This window comes from Crocodylus siamensis, chromosome 4 (assembly GCF_052110815.1).
Source record: "Crocodylus siamensis isolate JL-2025a chromosome 4, ASM5211081v1, whole genome shotgun sequence".
NCBI lineage: Eukaryota > Metazoa > Chordata > Crocodylia > Crocodylidae > Crocodylus > Crocodylus siamensis.
The window spans coordinates 79316026-79328879 of record NC_143398.1 but is presented as its reverse complement, the minus strand read 5'-3'; the positions used below and the strand labels follow the sequence as shown (position 1 = coordinate 79328879).

The 12854-nt window shown below is 37.8% G+C and overlaps 1 protein-coding gene across 2 annotated transcripts in view; it reads left to right on the top strand.

The window, feature by feature from the left end:
* The window catches only part of SLC6A15 (solute carrier family 6 member 15), a 67273-nt gene extending 54735 nt beyond the window's left edge, over window positions 1-12538 (top strand). For both annotated transcript variants that reach the window (XM_090042635.1, XM_090042634.1), the window contains 4 exons: window positions 1484-1676; window positions 4116-4275; window positions 10425-10587; window positions 11174-12538. In XM_090042635.1, coding sequence (XP_089898761.1) covers window positions 1484-1676; window positions 4116-4275; window positions 10425-10587; window positions 11174-11545 — 888 coding nt within the window. In that variant the 3' untranslated portion in view covers window positions 11546-12538. The remainder of the gene's footprint in view (window positions 1-1483; window positions 1677-4115; window positions 4276-10424; window positions 10588-11173) is intronic.
* The last annotated feature ends 316 nt before the right edge of the window (window positions 12539-12854 follow it).

Sequence of the window (12854 nt, the reverse complement as noted above, 5' to 3'; positions counted from 1 at the left end):
GCAGGGGATGGCTAGCCCCTGCTAAGGCACCCTGTGCCCCAGCCACTATTCCCCGCCCCCCGCCCCTTCCCCTGCAGCTCATGATGCAGGCAGGACAATGTGCCCTGCTGCAAAGCACATGGGCAGGGGCCTACACTGGGGCACAAAGTACTGGCACAAATTTGTGCTGCTACTGTTTGTGCTGCTGTAAAGGCATGCCCCTGCTTGTGTGGACCCAGCTTATGGGATAATTCATTTTTTTTCCATCATCCTGCAGGCACCCCTATTTCCTTCTGATTTTCAATAAATGGTCATTGCTAAATAATTCCTCATTGTTTGCATTCCCCTTGGAATGGTGAATTAACTAGAATTTACTGGGGTTGCAGCTGTGTTGGTCTAAGGACATGGCAGACAAAGTTAGTTTGGTAAATCTGATATATTTTATTAGACCAACTCAAATAGTTGGAAAAAAAGTCTTGGCAAGCTTTTGGGCACAAGCATCCTTCACCAGGCTGACGAAGCATCTGCAGTAAGAGCACAGAGCAACTGGAGATGCCTCCTCAGCCTGACAAAGGGTGTTTGTGCCTGAAAGCTTGCAAAGAAGAATTTTTTCCAACTATTTAAGTTGGTCTAATAAAAGATATTACCCAAAGAAAGTTGTCTGCTTAGAATTTACTGTACCTTTTATGTAAAAATACCAGCATGAGAAGTGATGTATGCTGTTAGCATCAAGAGCACTTGAACTTTCTTTTCCTGATGTTGTGCAGAACCTCCTTTCTCATGAAATTGGGTAGCAGTAGCAGGAGAAAATTTGTTATACTTTATAGTTGCATTTAGAAAATAAATTTCTAATAAGTTTGTCTCAGTGTTAGGTGTTGTGACTTGATAATGAAGATGCCCAGATTGTCAGGTATACCTGAATTCATTATCGCAGTTACTAGTTAAGCTGAAGCAGAGTTATAGAAATTATAGAAAATTAAGGTTGGAAGGGACCTCAGGTGGTCATCTAGTCCAACTCCCTGCTCAAAGCAGGACCATCCCCAACTACCTAATCCCAATGATGAGGGTTTTGTCTAATTGAGTCTTAAAAACCTCCAAGGATGGAGAGTCCACAGTCTCTCTGGGTAAACTGTTCCAGTGCTTTACTACCCTCCTAGTGAGAAAATTCTTCCTACTATCTAACCTAAAATCCCTTGTTGCAACTGGAGACCATTGCTCCTTGTTCTGTCATCTGCCACCACTGAGAATAGTCTAGCTCTATCCTCTTTTGAACCCATCTTCAGGTAGTTGAAGGCTGCTATTAAATCCCCTCTCAGTTGAGAAATCATATTTTACACAGCAAATCTTATTCAACAAGGGTCAGATGCTATCTTTACTGAGTAAGGAGGTTGGAATTTACACCCACACTTACAAAAATATAGCAATAAATAATAACCCATTGTTATTTTGTCTCATAGTTTGTTCCATGCTTTCCTTTAAACGCATATGAATTTCTTATTGACAGGCTGTTCAAGGGACTGGTTTAGCTTTTATTGCATTTACAGAAGCAATGACCCACTTCCCTGCTTCCCCCTTCTGGTCAGTGATGTTCTTCCTCATGCTTGTGAATTTGGGACTTGGTAGCATGTTTGGAACTATTGAAGGCATCATCACACCTATTGTTGATACCTTCAAAGTGAGGAAGGAAATTCTTACTGGTGAGTTTTATGTTTTCATTTCTCAGTGATCGATAATTTATGTCTCTGTTACTGAAACAAATGACTTTGGGGAAGTCTATGAAATATTTTGTGGTTTGTTTGGAAGGAAGGATCCGAATACTGAACTATAGCAAAGAGCTACATCACTGCATTCCATTCTTTGCTCTCTATCCATATGCACAGATACCCTCACATCCCCACATGAAACTTATCCTGTGTCTTATAGTGTGAGTACTACTAACTCTGTGAGTCAAATTGCACAAGAATCTACATAACTAATTATTATAATTAATTATTTGTAATTCTCTTACATCATTTACCCCTCAAGACCATTGTCATAGACAAACATGATAGTGAAATTAGCACAAATACAGAAATAGCAATAACTAATGTAAATTTGTACAAGTTGTGCACATGGAGACAAAATGAAGGCTTCACATACAGGCTTAATGTTGGCTTTTCCAGTAATTATCCTTAATGATCCTTTACCAGCTGAGGCTTTAGTTAAAGAAAGCAGGTCAAGAAATAAAAAGAAAGATGAAATTCACAGTTCAAAGAAATCACAGAGCTCCACAATAGACCAAACAAATTTGTCTGTTTATCACTTGCAGGACTGATCCATATCTGAAGGAATAGAGAAAAAAGATTAGAATGCAGGGATTAGCGTTATTTAGCACTATGAACAGGATAATGTCTGTATATCCACCATTCATGAGGGATGCAGCAGCAGAGCAGTTAACTGTATTTTGGTATGACTTTAGAGATAAGAGGTTGAGCCCTACTCTGGACTTCAGTCAAAATTTGCCTCTCTCTTTCACTTAGCTGTGAACCTAGGGAGTCAGAGTTGGCTGAACATGATGCTAGTCATCCCATTCCTTTGGGTACTGCTGGCTACAAAAAGTGGCAGGCCTTTATCGTACTAAACCTATGAACTACTAGACTTGGAGGACTTCCAACCTGCCATTCATAAAAATACATTTTACAGGAAGGAAGGCCTTAGTTCAGCAAAACAGTGGTTGTGTGTGTGAAGGGGGGTGAGTAGTGTTTTGGCCACAGAACACCTGCTTAACAAGTAATACTAAATAGGAACCAAGTGTCTTACTGTGCTGATGGATCAAATACTTAAATTCTCCATAAAAATAAATCAGCTGATTTTGGCAGAAGTATAAACCAGAGCCACTTAGGAGTTGTTGTACACTTTGCACCCAATCTTAAAGGTGTTGTCTGTTCAGACTGAAACCAAATTCAATTTCCAGTAGAACTTGGGACAATCTATTACTGCTTTGTGGCCCATTCACATACTAACTGGCGCCATCTACACAAGGCATATACTGTGCAGTAGCTCGTTACTACTGCATAGTAGCCTGTTATTACTGCACAGTAGCATCGTGTGGCACAAAGCAGGATGCAACACTACTGTGCAGTAGTAATGAGCTACTGTACAGTGGTAATGAGTTGCTGTGCAGTCAGCATCCCCAGGAAGCTGTGCGGGTCATTTGGTCATTTGGTACTTGGGTATGCAGGTACTATATAACTGTGCAGTCAGCATCTTTTGTAGACACGGCCACTGAAGCCAATAAAAAAGTTCCTGCTGACATCAGGTCTTTTTTATAGATAAGTCTACTATTTCTTCAGCTGAAGAAATGACTGGGATTCTGTGACTCAGAGAATTAATAATTGTAGATGATCCCCACTGTAATTCAGAGTTGAAGTTGTGATGGTTGCGATGGTATCTGATTTCTTTTGAAAGTCTTGTTTGGAAATTTTTCATCTTCACCATTTTAACTGATGGAAAAAGAGAAAACTAATGACCGTATACGAGCATACACAGCATTTACTGTTTCCTTTGATTTTACCCGTACTTTAACTTTGATGTGTAATAATGAATAGTCCCTGAATTCCATTAGGGCAGTGTAGTATTTCACTCTACATGTCCAAATGGAAGTTACTCAGCATATGTATACAGAACTACCTACCTGCCCAGCCAGTTTGCAGACTACTGAGAATGTGCAGGATCTATATAAACATTTCTGTATCCACACTGCATGTGCAATACAATTGCAAACAGTGTGGAAATGCCAGAAATTACAGTAATTTAACTGCATTAGTGTCATTTAGGTACATAAAGTGAAATAGGATTCAATCCTTAGTTTTCTTAATCAGAAATGTCTTAATTTTATAACAGTCATTCCATTAATTACTTCTTATTTGCGGTATTTTCTGCTACTGAAGGAATGGCTGGGGTTTCTTGGACATCTTTATTATGTTAATTAAAATGTAGGAAGAGAAGAAGGGAAAACAGTGTCAACCTAGAATGAAGAAAACAATACAAGTTAAAATATCATTTGACATTTGGTAACAATTTCTGTTTTCTTTCTTTCTTTCTTTTCTCTAATAAATTATTATTGTTACAGTTCTCATTTCTGTCCTTTATTCTAGTCATCTGCTGTTTGGTAGCATTTTTTGTTGGCCTGATTTTTGTGCAGCGTTCTGGAAATTATTTTGTCACAATGTTTGATGACTACTCTGCTACCCTCCCCTTGCTTATTGTGGTCATTTTGGAGAATGTTGCTGTTACTCGTATTTATGGAATAGACAAGTAAGTTCAGGAAACTGATTTGCTCATTCCTGTTATGGTTAATAAGTTGATATTACTAATTACAATAACTCTTGTTATTTTATTTTGTACACTACGAATATGTACACTATGAACATCTTGTCAGGTGGCAGATAGACAGATTCAGAGACAGGGTCTGTGATCCAAAGAGCTTTAAAATAAACTATGCAGAATAGAAAAACATGGAAAAAAAGGGAAACACAGAGCTACAGGCTGTAGAAAGACAAAGTTAGAACTGAAGGAGGAGGAATGACTTAAAGACATAGGTGAGGAATATAAATTTCAATTAGGCAATAAGAAAAGGGATTTAGCAAATGAAGGACAGTAGTTAAATTTTAACAGATTGTGATATTTTGTGTGACTTGAAAAAATAGTTTTCAGTGGCTGCATCTACATGAGATGCCGACTTCACAGTAACTGGCGTTACTGCGCAGTAGCATCCCAGAATGGCTTTTAGGTGATGCTGACTGTACAATAGCTCATTACTTTATTAATGCACAGTAGCATAGCGTATGCCATACTATGCTACTGCACAATAGTAATGCGCTACTGCGCAGTCAGCATCTCATGTAGATGTGGCCAGTGTGGCCAAGATTAAGACTGTTCCAGGAGCCAGGAATAATCAGGGCAACTACAAAGGCTTATGTTATGAGAAAGGATGAATGGATTTTGGAGATGGAAAGCAAGAAGTGAAAAAACATTGTCAGTATCAATGCAGAGAGAAAAAAAACAGAGCTTGTTCTTGTTAGCTTTGTACTTGTCTTCTGATAATTTCAGAAGACAAGTACAAATTTCTAGTTCTAGTATTCTGGAACTTGGTGTATAGCAGTTCCCTATTCATTTTGCCCAGACCCGTCACGATTTTATATACCTCTGTTACATCCCCCCTCAACCTTGTCTTTGCTAAACTGAGAAGTCCTAGACTTTTTCAGTTTTTCCTAGTATGAAAACTGCTCCATGCCCCTGATCATTATCATCAAGTGCTCACTGGGCATGTCTATATGTGCACATTAATATGACACAAACTCCAGTGCAGATTGCACCAATTTATTGCTCCTGGGCGCCATGTTTACACATGCACCTGGGACCACAGAACGTTAAGCTGGGTTGGAGCAGCCCTGGCTGGTGGCAGGCCCCAGGGACCTGCCTGCCAGCCGGGATTGTTCCAACCTGGTTCAGCATGTTGCAGAGGGGCTGGCAGGGGTAAAAGGGTGCACCAGTGTGGGGCTAGGCAGCAGGGAGCACCCATACTGAAGCACCATCATGCCCCAGCCAGCTGCATGAGCGTGCAGTACTGTGGAGTAAAAAACTCTGCAGCAGGGTAGTACTTGCATATTTACTTGTAATAAACTTCTGCTGTAGAGTTTATTAATTTACTCCAGGCTAATAGTCCTGCATGTGTAGATGCTGAGATATTTGCTGAAGAGCTAATTAGACAACTCCTCAGTAAACATCTCATGTAAACACACCCACTGGGTGAGGTTGGGATGCTTGCTCCTGTAATAATTAAAAAGGATGAAATGTCCCTGTGACAAATTTATAATCCAGATCAGACAAAGACGAAATAGTCAGAACAGTCTATTCTGCTGGGCTGCTGAAGTGATAGGAGTAATAATGATCCCTATCATTAGGCACTGAGAATACAGTGGTGCAGTCAGGATGCTTCATTTGAGTTTTAATTGTTTCTATCTCATGTATTACTCAGCCTCCAATCAGATTTGAAAAAAATTACAATAAACACGCTTTATGGTTTTCAGAAATTATTTCTGGTCTGTGTTAATAATCCCTGGATTATTTGTGCAGTAAGAAAGAATGTGCTCCCACCCCCCCCGTGCTCATGCCCTGACTTAAATAGGCAATAGTTTTATTGTGAATACAGGAGTTAAACTAGAATATCTGCCAGCTCCCTTGCATTAGAGAGGAAATAGTCATGGCTAGGGGTGTCCAGTACATTTGAAAGTTTGCACTAGACAAAACACCCCATGAGTGATGGGGTCACTCAGGGAAAGAAGACTGATATAGATGAAGCAGCAACCACAGAGTGGCTACAACCATACTACATACTTTGATTTTGAGTCTGAAGGTGAGATTCTGTCAACATACCTTCCTCTTCTCCCTCCTGATATCCCCAGTGTCCTCTGCAGCTTTACAGTTAGGCAATTTACTCAAGCTGTGCTAAGGTGCCAAGAACAAATTACAAGGCCATAATAAACAGTTAGAAGCTAATCTCACAACACCCAGCAAAACACAAACCTTGTTGACTTCTCAATGAACTTTCCATTCTTAACTCTGATCAGGACCCTTTTTCAGCAACAGTTCCAGCTAGTACAGAGGTCTTGCTGTGTGGCCTTAAGGTTGATAGACCCAAGATATTTGACATCACAGACGGTAAATCCCCAAAGATGGGGAGAATGTTGTATGGCCACATCTCTTGGAGGCTTTTTTGGGGATTTTTTTGTAAATGTGGAGGAACACAGCTTGAGTGTATGTACAGTTTGAAGTTGTGGCAATGCGGAATGAGGAGATTGTTGGAATGTCCTAATAAATCCTCCTAGAATGTCCTAATAAATTCTCATCAGAGTTAATTATCCTGGGCGCTACTTTGCTAGTACAGTTATACTGCTTCTGATGCAAGAGTGACCATATAAAGAACTAGTGTAAAATATATTTTCATGGAGCTGCCTTATGCCCTATAAATGTATTCACAGAGCCTTATCAGGCAAACCAACACATTAAAGCCCATACAGAAACTGGCAGTCAGTCAATGCAGATGACTATTCTCATAAAAATTGTTGCTCCACCTAGATTTTTTAAAGGTATAGCCCCATGCAGATTTCACTGCATGAATACAACTGTGATGTGATAAGTAGCATCCATATTCAAGTTTAATTCAATTTTACATGCTGAATAGAATATGGCTTTGTCGTAAATCTCATCGTAGATTCAAGAATCAGTGTAAATGTTGAAACTGCATGTCAAACACATTTTTTTCTAGGTTGATTTTTCACTCTCAGGCATAAGTTTGTTATGGAGTAAAGTGACCAAGATTGACTCATGGCTCAGTTGTAAGCGCTTAAGCATAATGGGAGTCTTTACACATGCTCTGGGGTGGGTAGGGAGGGTACTTTAATTGGAGGGGCTCTTGAGAAGTTCTGTAATTAAAACCACCACAACATGACATGTATTCAGCATCCCGCACTTCAAAATGGTGGTGGGGGCACTTTAATTAAATCTCATCTGACAAGCTTTAACATTTTGAAATGTGAGGTTGCTAATTAGAATCCATCAGAGTGGGCATCAGAAATGTGTATAGTTACCCAATATTTTTAAGTTTACATTCAAACTGATTTTTATGTACACTGCCAAGCTCTGTATATGGCTGCCAGAGTAACCTGAGTTGGGAACCCACTATTCTTATTAACAAAAAAACCAAACAAACAAAAAACCAACCCCTCCCCCCCAAAAAACCCCATAATAGCTTTTTTTTTTGTTTTCTGGGGGGGTTTTTTGCTACTATGCTAGCACTAGAGATAGCAGGTATACATTAGTGTTCCACTCAGCCAGGTCCTGTACAAACATGGAATGAAAAGGCATTCCTTGTCCCCAAGAGCTTGCAACTGAAGTCTAGGATGAAAAATGTATATAGACAGATAGGCAAGCACAAAAAAATACGAAATCATACTGGGTAGCACAATACACAGTGGTTTCTCCGCATTAGCTGTCTCACCATCAGATTTTTGTAGGTACCACAGCCAAGAAGACCTTTAAAGAGAGATTTAAATGAGAAAGCTGTGTCAATATCGACAGGGAACTTCTCTAGTGTTTGAGGAAGAACACTTTAAAAAGAATAAAAAATATAACAAGTGAGTGCTGAAAGCTCGCATCATAAGATGAACTGTAGAATGAGGAGAAATCATGACAGACATTGAAAATGAAGATAAGTAGCTTATGTTAAATGTGGTGGAAAAGGGAAAGTCCCATGAAAGGGGAGCCATATGCAGAATATACAAACCATTTGTGAAATCAGTTACTTTCATGCATTTTAACAATATACAGACTATATGGTGAACAAGGGGATGTTTCAAATGGTATGTTTTCGTGGGATCTGATGGTATTTCATGCTACAGTAACCGCATAAGGGACATTTCTTTCATAGTATTCTTAGTACAGGAAAAGCATGCATTACAGTACCATTTTAAAAGGGAATAGAAAAACATATCATCAAAGTTTTCTGAGAGAATCTCAAAAAGAACAAATTCTAACTTAACTCTCACATTTGCTAGTGTCATTGGAGCACATGTACTCCTTCATCAGGAAGTCCTAAAACAGTAGGCGTTGTTCAAAATACAAGTTGCAGTGCCAAGGCATATTAGGGCGAAGTTAAGACCTCACACAGTCATTTTTCAGCAGCTCATATGGCATCCACATTACTTTGTGGATAATGTAATTTGTTACAATCTAATACATGCTTGGGTTCACAGCTGTAGAAATCTGTTAGGTCACTTGTAGATGTCTTGTTTTTATGTGAATCCAAAATCAATGACACATATGTAGGTAAATGACCCAGAAGAACATGAAAACATATCATAGCTCAGGATTTGAGCTGGTTAATATTTCATTTGACACACGGATTGATTTTGAGAAACATGTTTGAAGAAGCGTAAGAAAGATTTTGAGGACTTCGTCTGAGTGTAGTCCTAAATATTTTGGACTTTTATAAAGACACAACAGCTTTCAAAATATATTTCTTGACTGTCTTGTAGTCATGTAATCTATATTAGTGAGAGACATATTGAATGTCCAGGAGGAAAATGAACTCAGCTGTCATCCAACGAGTATTGCAGTATTCTAAATGCAAATGATTTGAGAAAGTGGTTAGGTATCAGCACCAAATTAAAAAAAACCCATAATTAAAATGGTAAGTTTTGACACCTTCTATATTATCAATCTATATTGATACTATATTATGTATTATATATTACATATTGATACTACCTTATATATTATCAATCTATATTATCACCTTCTATATTATCAGTAATATTGATATCCATCTAGTGTATAAAATAGGATTCACACAGGCTCTAAATTATGTTTAACATTCTGGCAGACTGATAGCTGTAATGTGCTAAGAATGCTTGTGACACAGATGTTCATGTAACAGTTGAACTTGTTTACATCATTATTCCTGCACTTCCATTTATTGATGTGGGCATCCAGAGCTATATTAGAGAGTGAGAGAGAGAGAAAGCTTGCACTTTCACATTGTAGCTTACTTTTAAATGAAAGTTTACTCTGGAGAAATCTGTGGGAATATTTGTATCATTGCATTTTACAGTTTCTCCAGTCTCAGTCTCAGTACAATGAAGACTCAGTACAATGTATTGTGTTCAGAGCCCTCTAAAAAATAAGTATTTTTTATTACTTTATTAAATTTACGAAATATTATTGCTTATGGCTGTAGACTTTCCTGAAGGTTATTTCTTAAAAAGAATCTCATTGTAGCCCTGGAAATCTGATCTGATTAGTCAAGTTTTATGCCTGAAGAAGGGTGTTTGTGTCTGAAGGCTTGCAAAGAACAATTTTTCCAACTGTTAAGTTGGTCTAATAAAACATATCACATCTACCCAAAGAACCTTATCTGCATAAGAAGAGTTATACGTATTGCAAAGTGTTTCTCTTTTTATCTGTCCAGGAATAATAAAAGCAAAAACTATACTAGCTTTTTCATCAAATGTACATCATCCTCTATTTTTAAGACTCTCATCATTCCAGTTATGCTTTTCTTTTAGTCTTGGACTAATATTCTTTAGGGACTAGGAAGATAACATCACATTCATTTTTGTGTGTGACTTACATCAGGATTCAGGCTTAAATCTTCTGAGGTTAAAAAGCTAAGTGCATTAATTCATTGTTAGCCACTGGTATGTTCCATATTTAAAGACATCCAGAATTAATTATTCCAGGATGTTGCAGCCCATTACTAATACGAGTTCTATGTACAAACTTGTAAAATAAATTTAGGGGCAGATATTTCTATGTGCACTTCATCTTGCAAATTAGGTGATATGTCTTAATTACAGACACTCAAAATTTAGTATGTATACTAATAATGTCCTTTTTCCTCTTAGATTCATGGAGGACCTAAAGGATATGCTTGGTTTTTCTCCAAGCCCATACTATTACTACATGTGGAAGTATATTTCACCTTTAGTATTGTTATGTTTGCTGGTAGCTAGTATTGTCCAAATGGGATTAAGTCCTCCTGGTTATAATGCGTGGATTGAAGATACGGTAAGCAATGTTAAGGAAAATACACTGTTATCATTATCAGAAACATGGAATGTGTATTTAAAGTGATTTCACTTTGTATATGAAAAGAGAACATTTAGAAAATTATGTATTTTATTACAAATATAAGAGAGAGAAGCATGGCCACTTTGATCTCAGTGGTACCAATATAAAACACACTTTTCTCTAATATGGCTTTTACTTACAAAGAGAATCGTACTGGTTGGCATCTTACCCTCATCCTTCATAGCACTCTTGAAGGATTAGGCCATGCTAGCAAAATAGGTGAGGAAATGGCTAATTTGAAAACCTGCTTCAAGGCTCTGATTGTGCTAGGCCTCTGAGCAGCTCATGAAATTTGGGGGAGCTTCAGTGCTTCAGCACTGATGGAAACATAAGCCCTAGAGAACATGAACACCTTGAGGGTCAGCAGAAACTGACTGGTAGTTTGGGGGATGTCCTTAGTGTGTAAAAGATGAACTAAAATGTGAATGTGATGGATAACAAAGTATTTTTTGATGATCTGGACTACTCATTTATCTTTTATTAAATACAGATGTATTAATGGAATTTCTTTTGGATTGTGTAGGCTACTGACGAGTTTCAAAGCTATCCAACGTGGGGAATGATTGTCTGTATATCACTTATGGTATTGGCTATACTTCCTGTGCCTATAGTCTTTATAGTTCGTCGCTGCAACCTTATTGATGACAACGCTGGTAGTCTGGCATCCGTATCCTACAAAAGAGGTCGGATAATAAAGGAGCCTGTTAATCTAGAGGGAGATGATACAAGTCTGATTCATGGGAAGAGTCCAAGTGAGGTGCCATCTCCCAATTTTGGCAAAAACATATACCGAAAACAAACTGGATCCCCAACTCTGAATACTGCTCCTAACGGACGCTATGGTATTGGATATCTAATGGCAGATATGCCTGATATGCCTGAGTCTGACTTGTAGCTAGTGAAGAAAAATATTCTCTTTTTTGTTTATCACTGAACATTGGCTCTCTTAAGGGAAGTGGTCAGCTTCACTTACTAGAGTGCGATCTCAGGTGCCCCATGGCTACTGTCTTTAAAATACCATGACAGTACACATAGCTCAAGAATTCCCTTTGGAATGATTGTCTGGTATTTCATTTGCATTGAAGGGAATATTCACACACCCTTAAAAACTTGATGGCCTATGTGTGTCAGGATAGTCATGATTAAAAACAAAATATTTCTAATTTTAATTGGGAAGCTTTCTATTGCTGAAGGACATATTACCTCAGTTGTAGCAATTTCCCAGGTGATCTAATATTTCTGAGTTCCTTGATTTTTTGCCTTCAGGTTAATTCCCCAGTATTAAAAGAGAGCTCCAAAATAGATCACCAAATCCATGTTTCTGCACATACTTGTATATACATTATGTAGATATGCTGTACTTATTTTGTTAGCACTGATAATTACTTAGGCTGTTAGCTGAGTAAATAAACCTTGCCAACTATTTTCTTACATACTAGCTGTATAGAGCAATAGTATTAGAATTCTGAGGAGGAGAATTGTGGGAAGACAAGAATGATTCCCAGTTCACTGGAGACTGCATAAGCTGTGGCTGTATATTTTATGTAAAATATTTGCTTTTTCAGTGTGAAAATGATGTAAGAGTGAGTCACTCCAAGGAGTGTGCGGATTCTGCATTTTTTCTATGCTGTGTGCCTAAAAAATCTTCTTGATATTTATTGTGGTTAAAAAATTACACATATATTTATATAATATACTTGTAATGTAAATATGTGTATTATATTGTATGTAATGGTTTCAAAACTTGAAGCAAAATGGCTTTTTCTAATTAGTCTCTTTCTGTTTTGCTTCTGTTTTATGCAAAGAAGAAATCCTTGGGTTTTTTCCCCCAGTTAGTAACTGTATGGCATTACATTTTAACCAATGAATAAAGCGAGTGAAAAAGGTGTTTGTTGTTTCCTGACTCATTTATTACAGTATAAAATTCTTGACTGTTAACTGGCCTGGATGGAAGAATGGAATTTGTAAATTGGAGAGTCACACTCAAAACTTCTAAAAACGAAAAAATACAACTGGGGCGTCATGTGTCTTTTAAATAATTACATCAGGAATAAAGATTTTTATTATGAACAACATTTTTGGAACACTGTAAATTTATGTGGCACATTACAAAGGTAGATTATGGCATATCCCATGCCCTGAAGAGCTTACAAACAGATATCGATTAAATATGCCAGGTTATTCAGCCAGCTGGAAGATTTTGC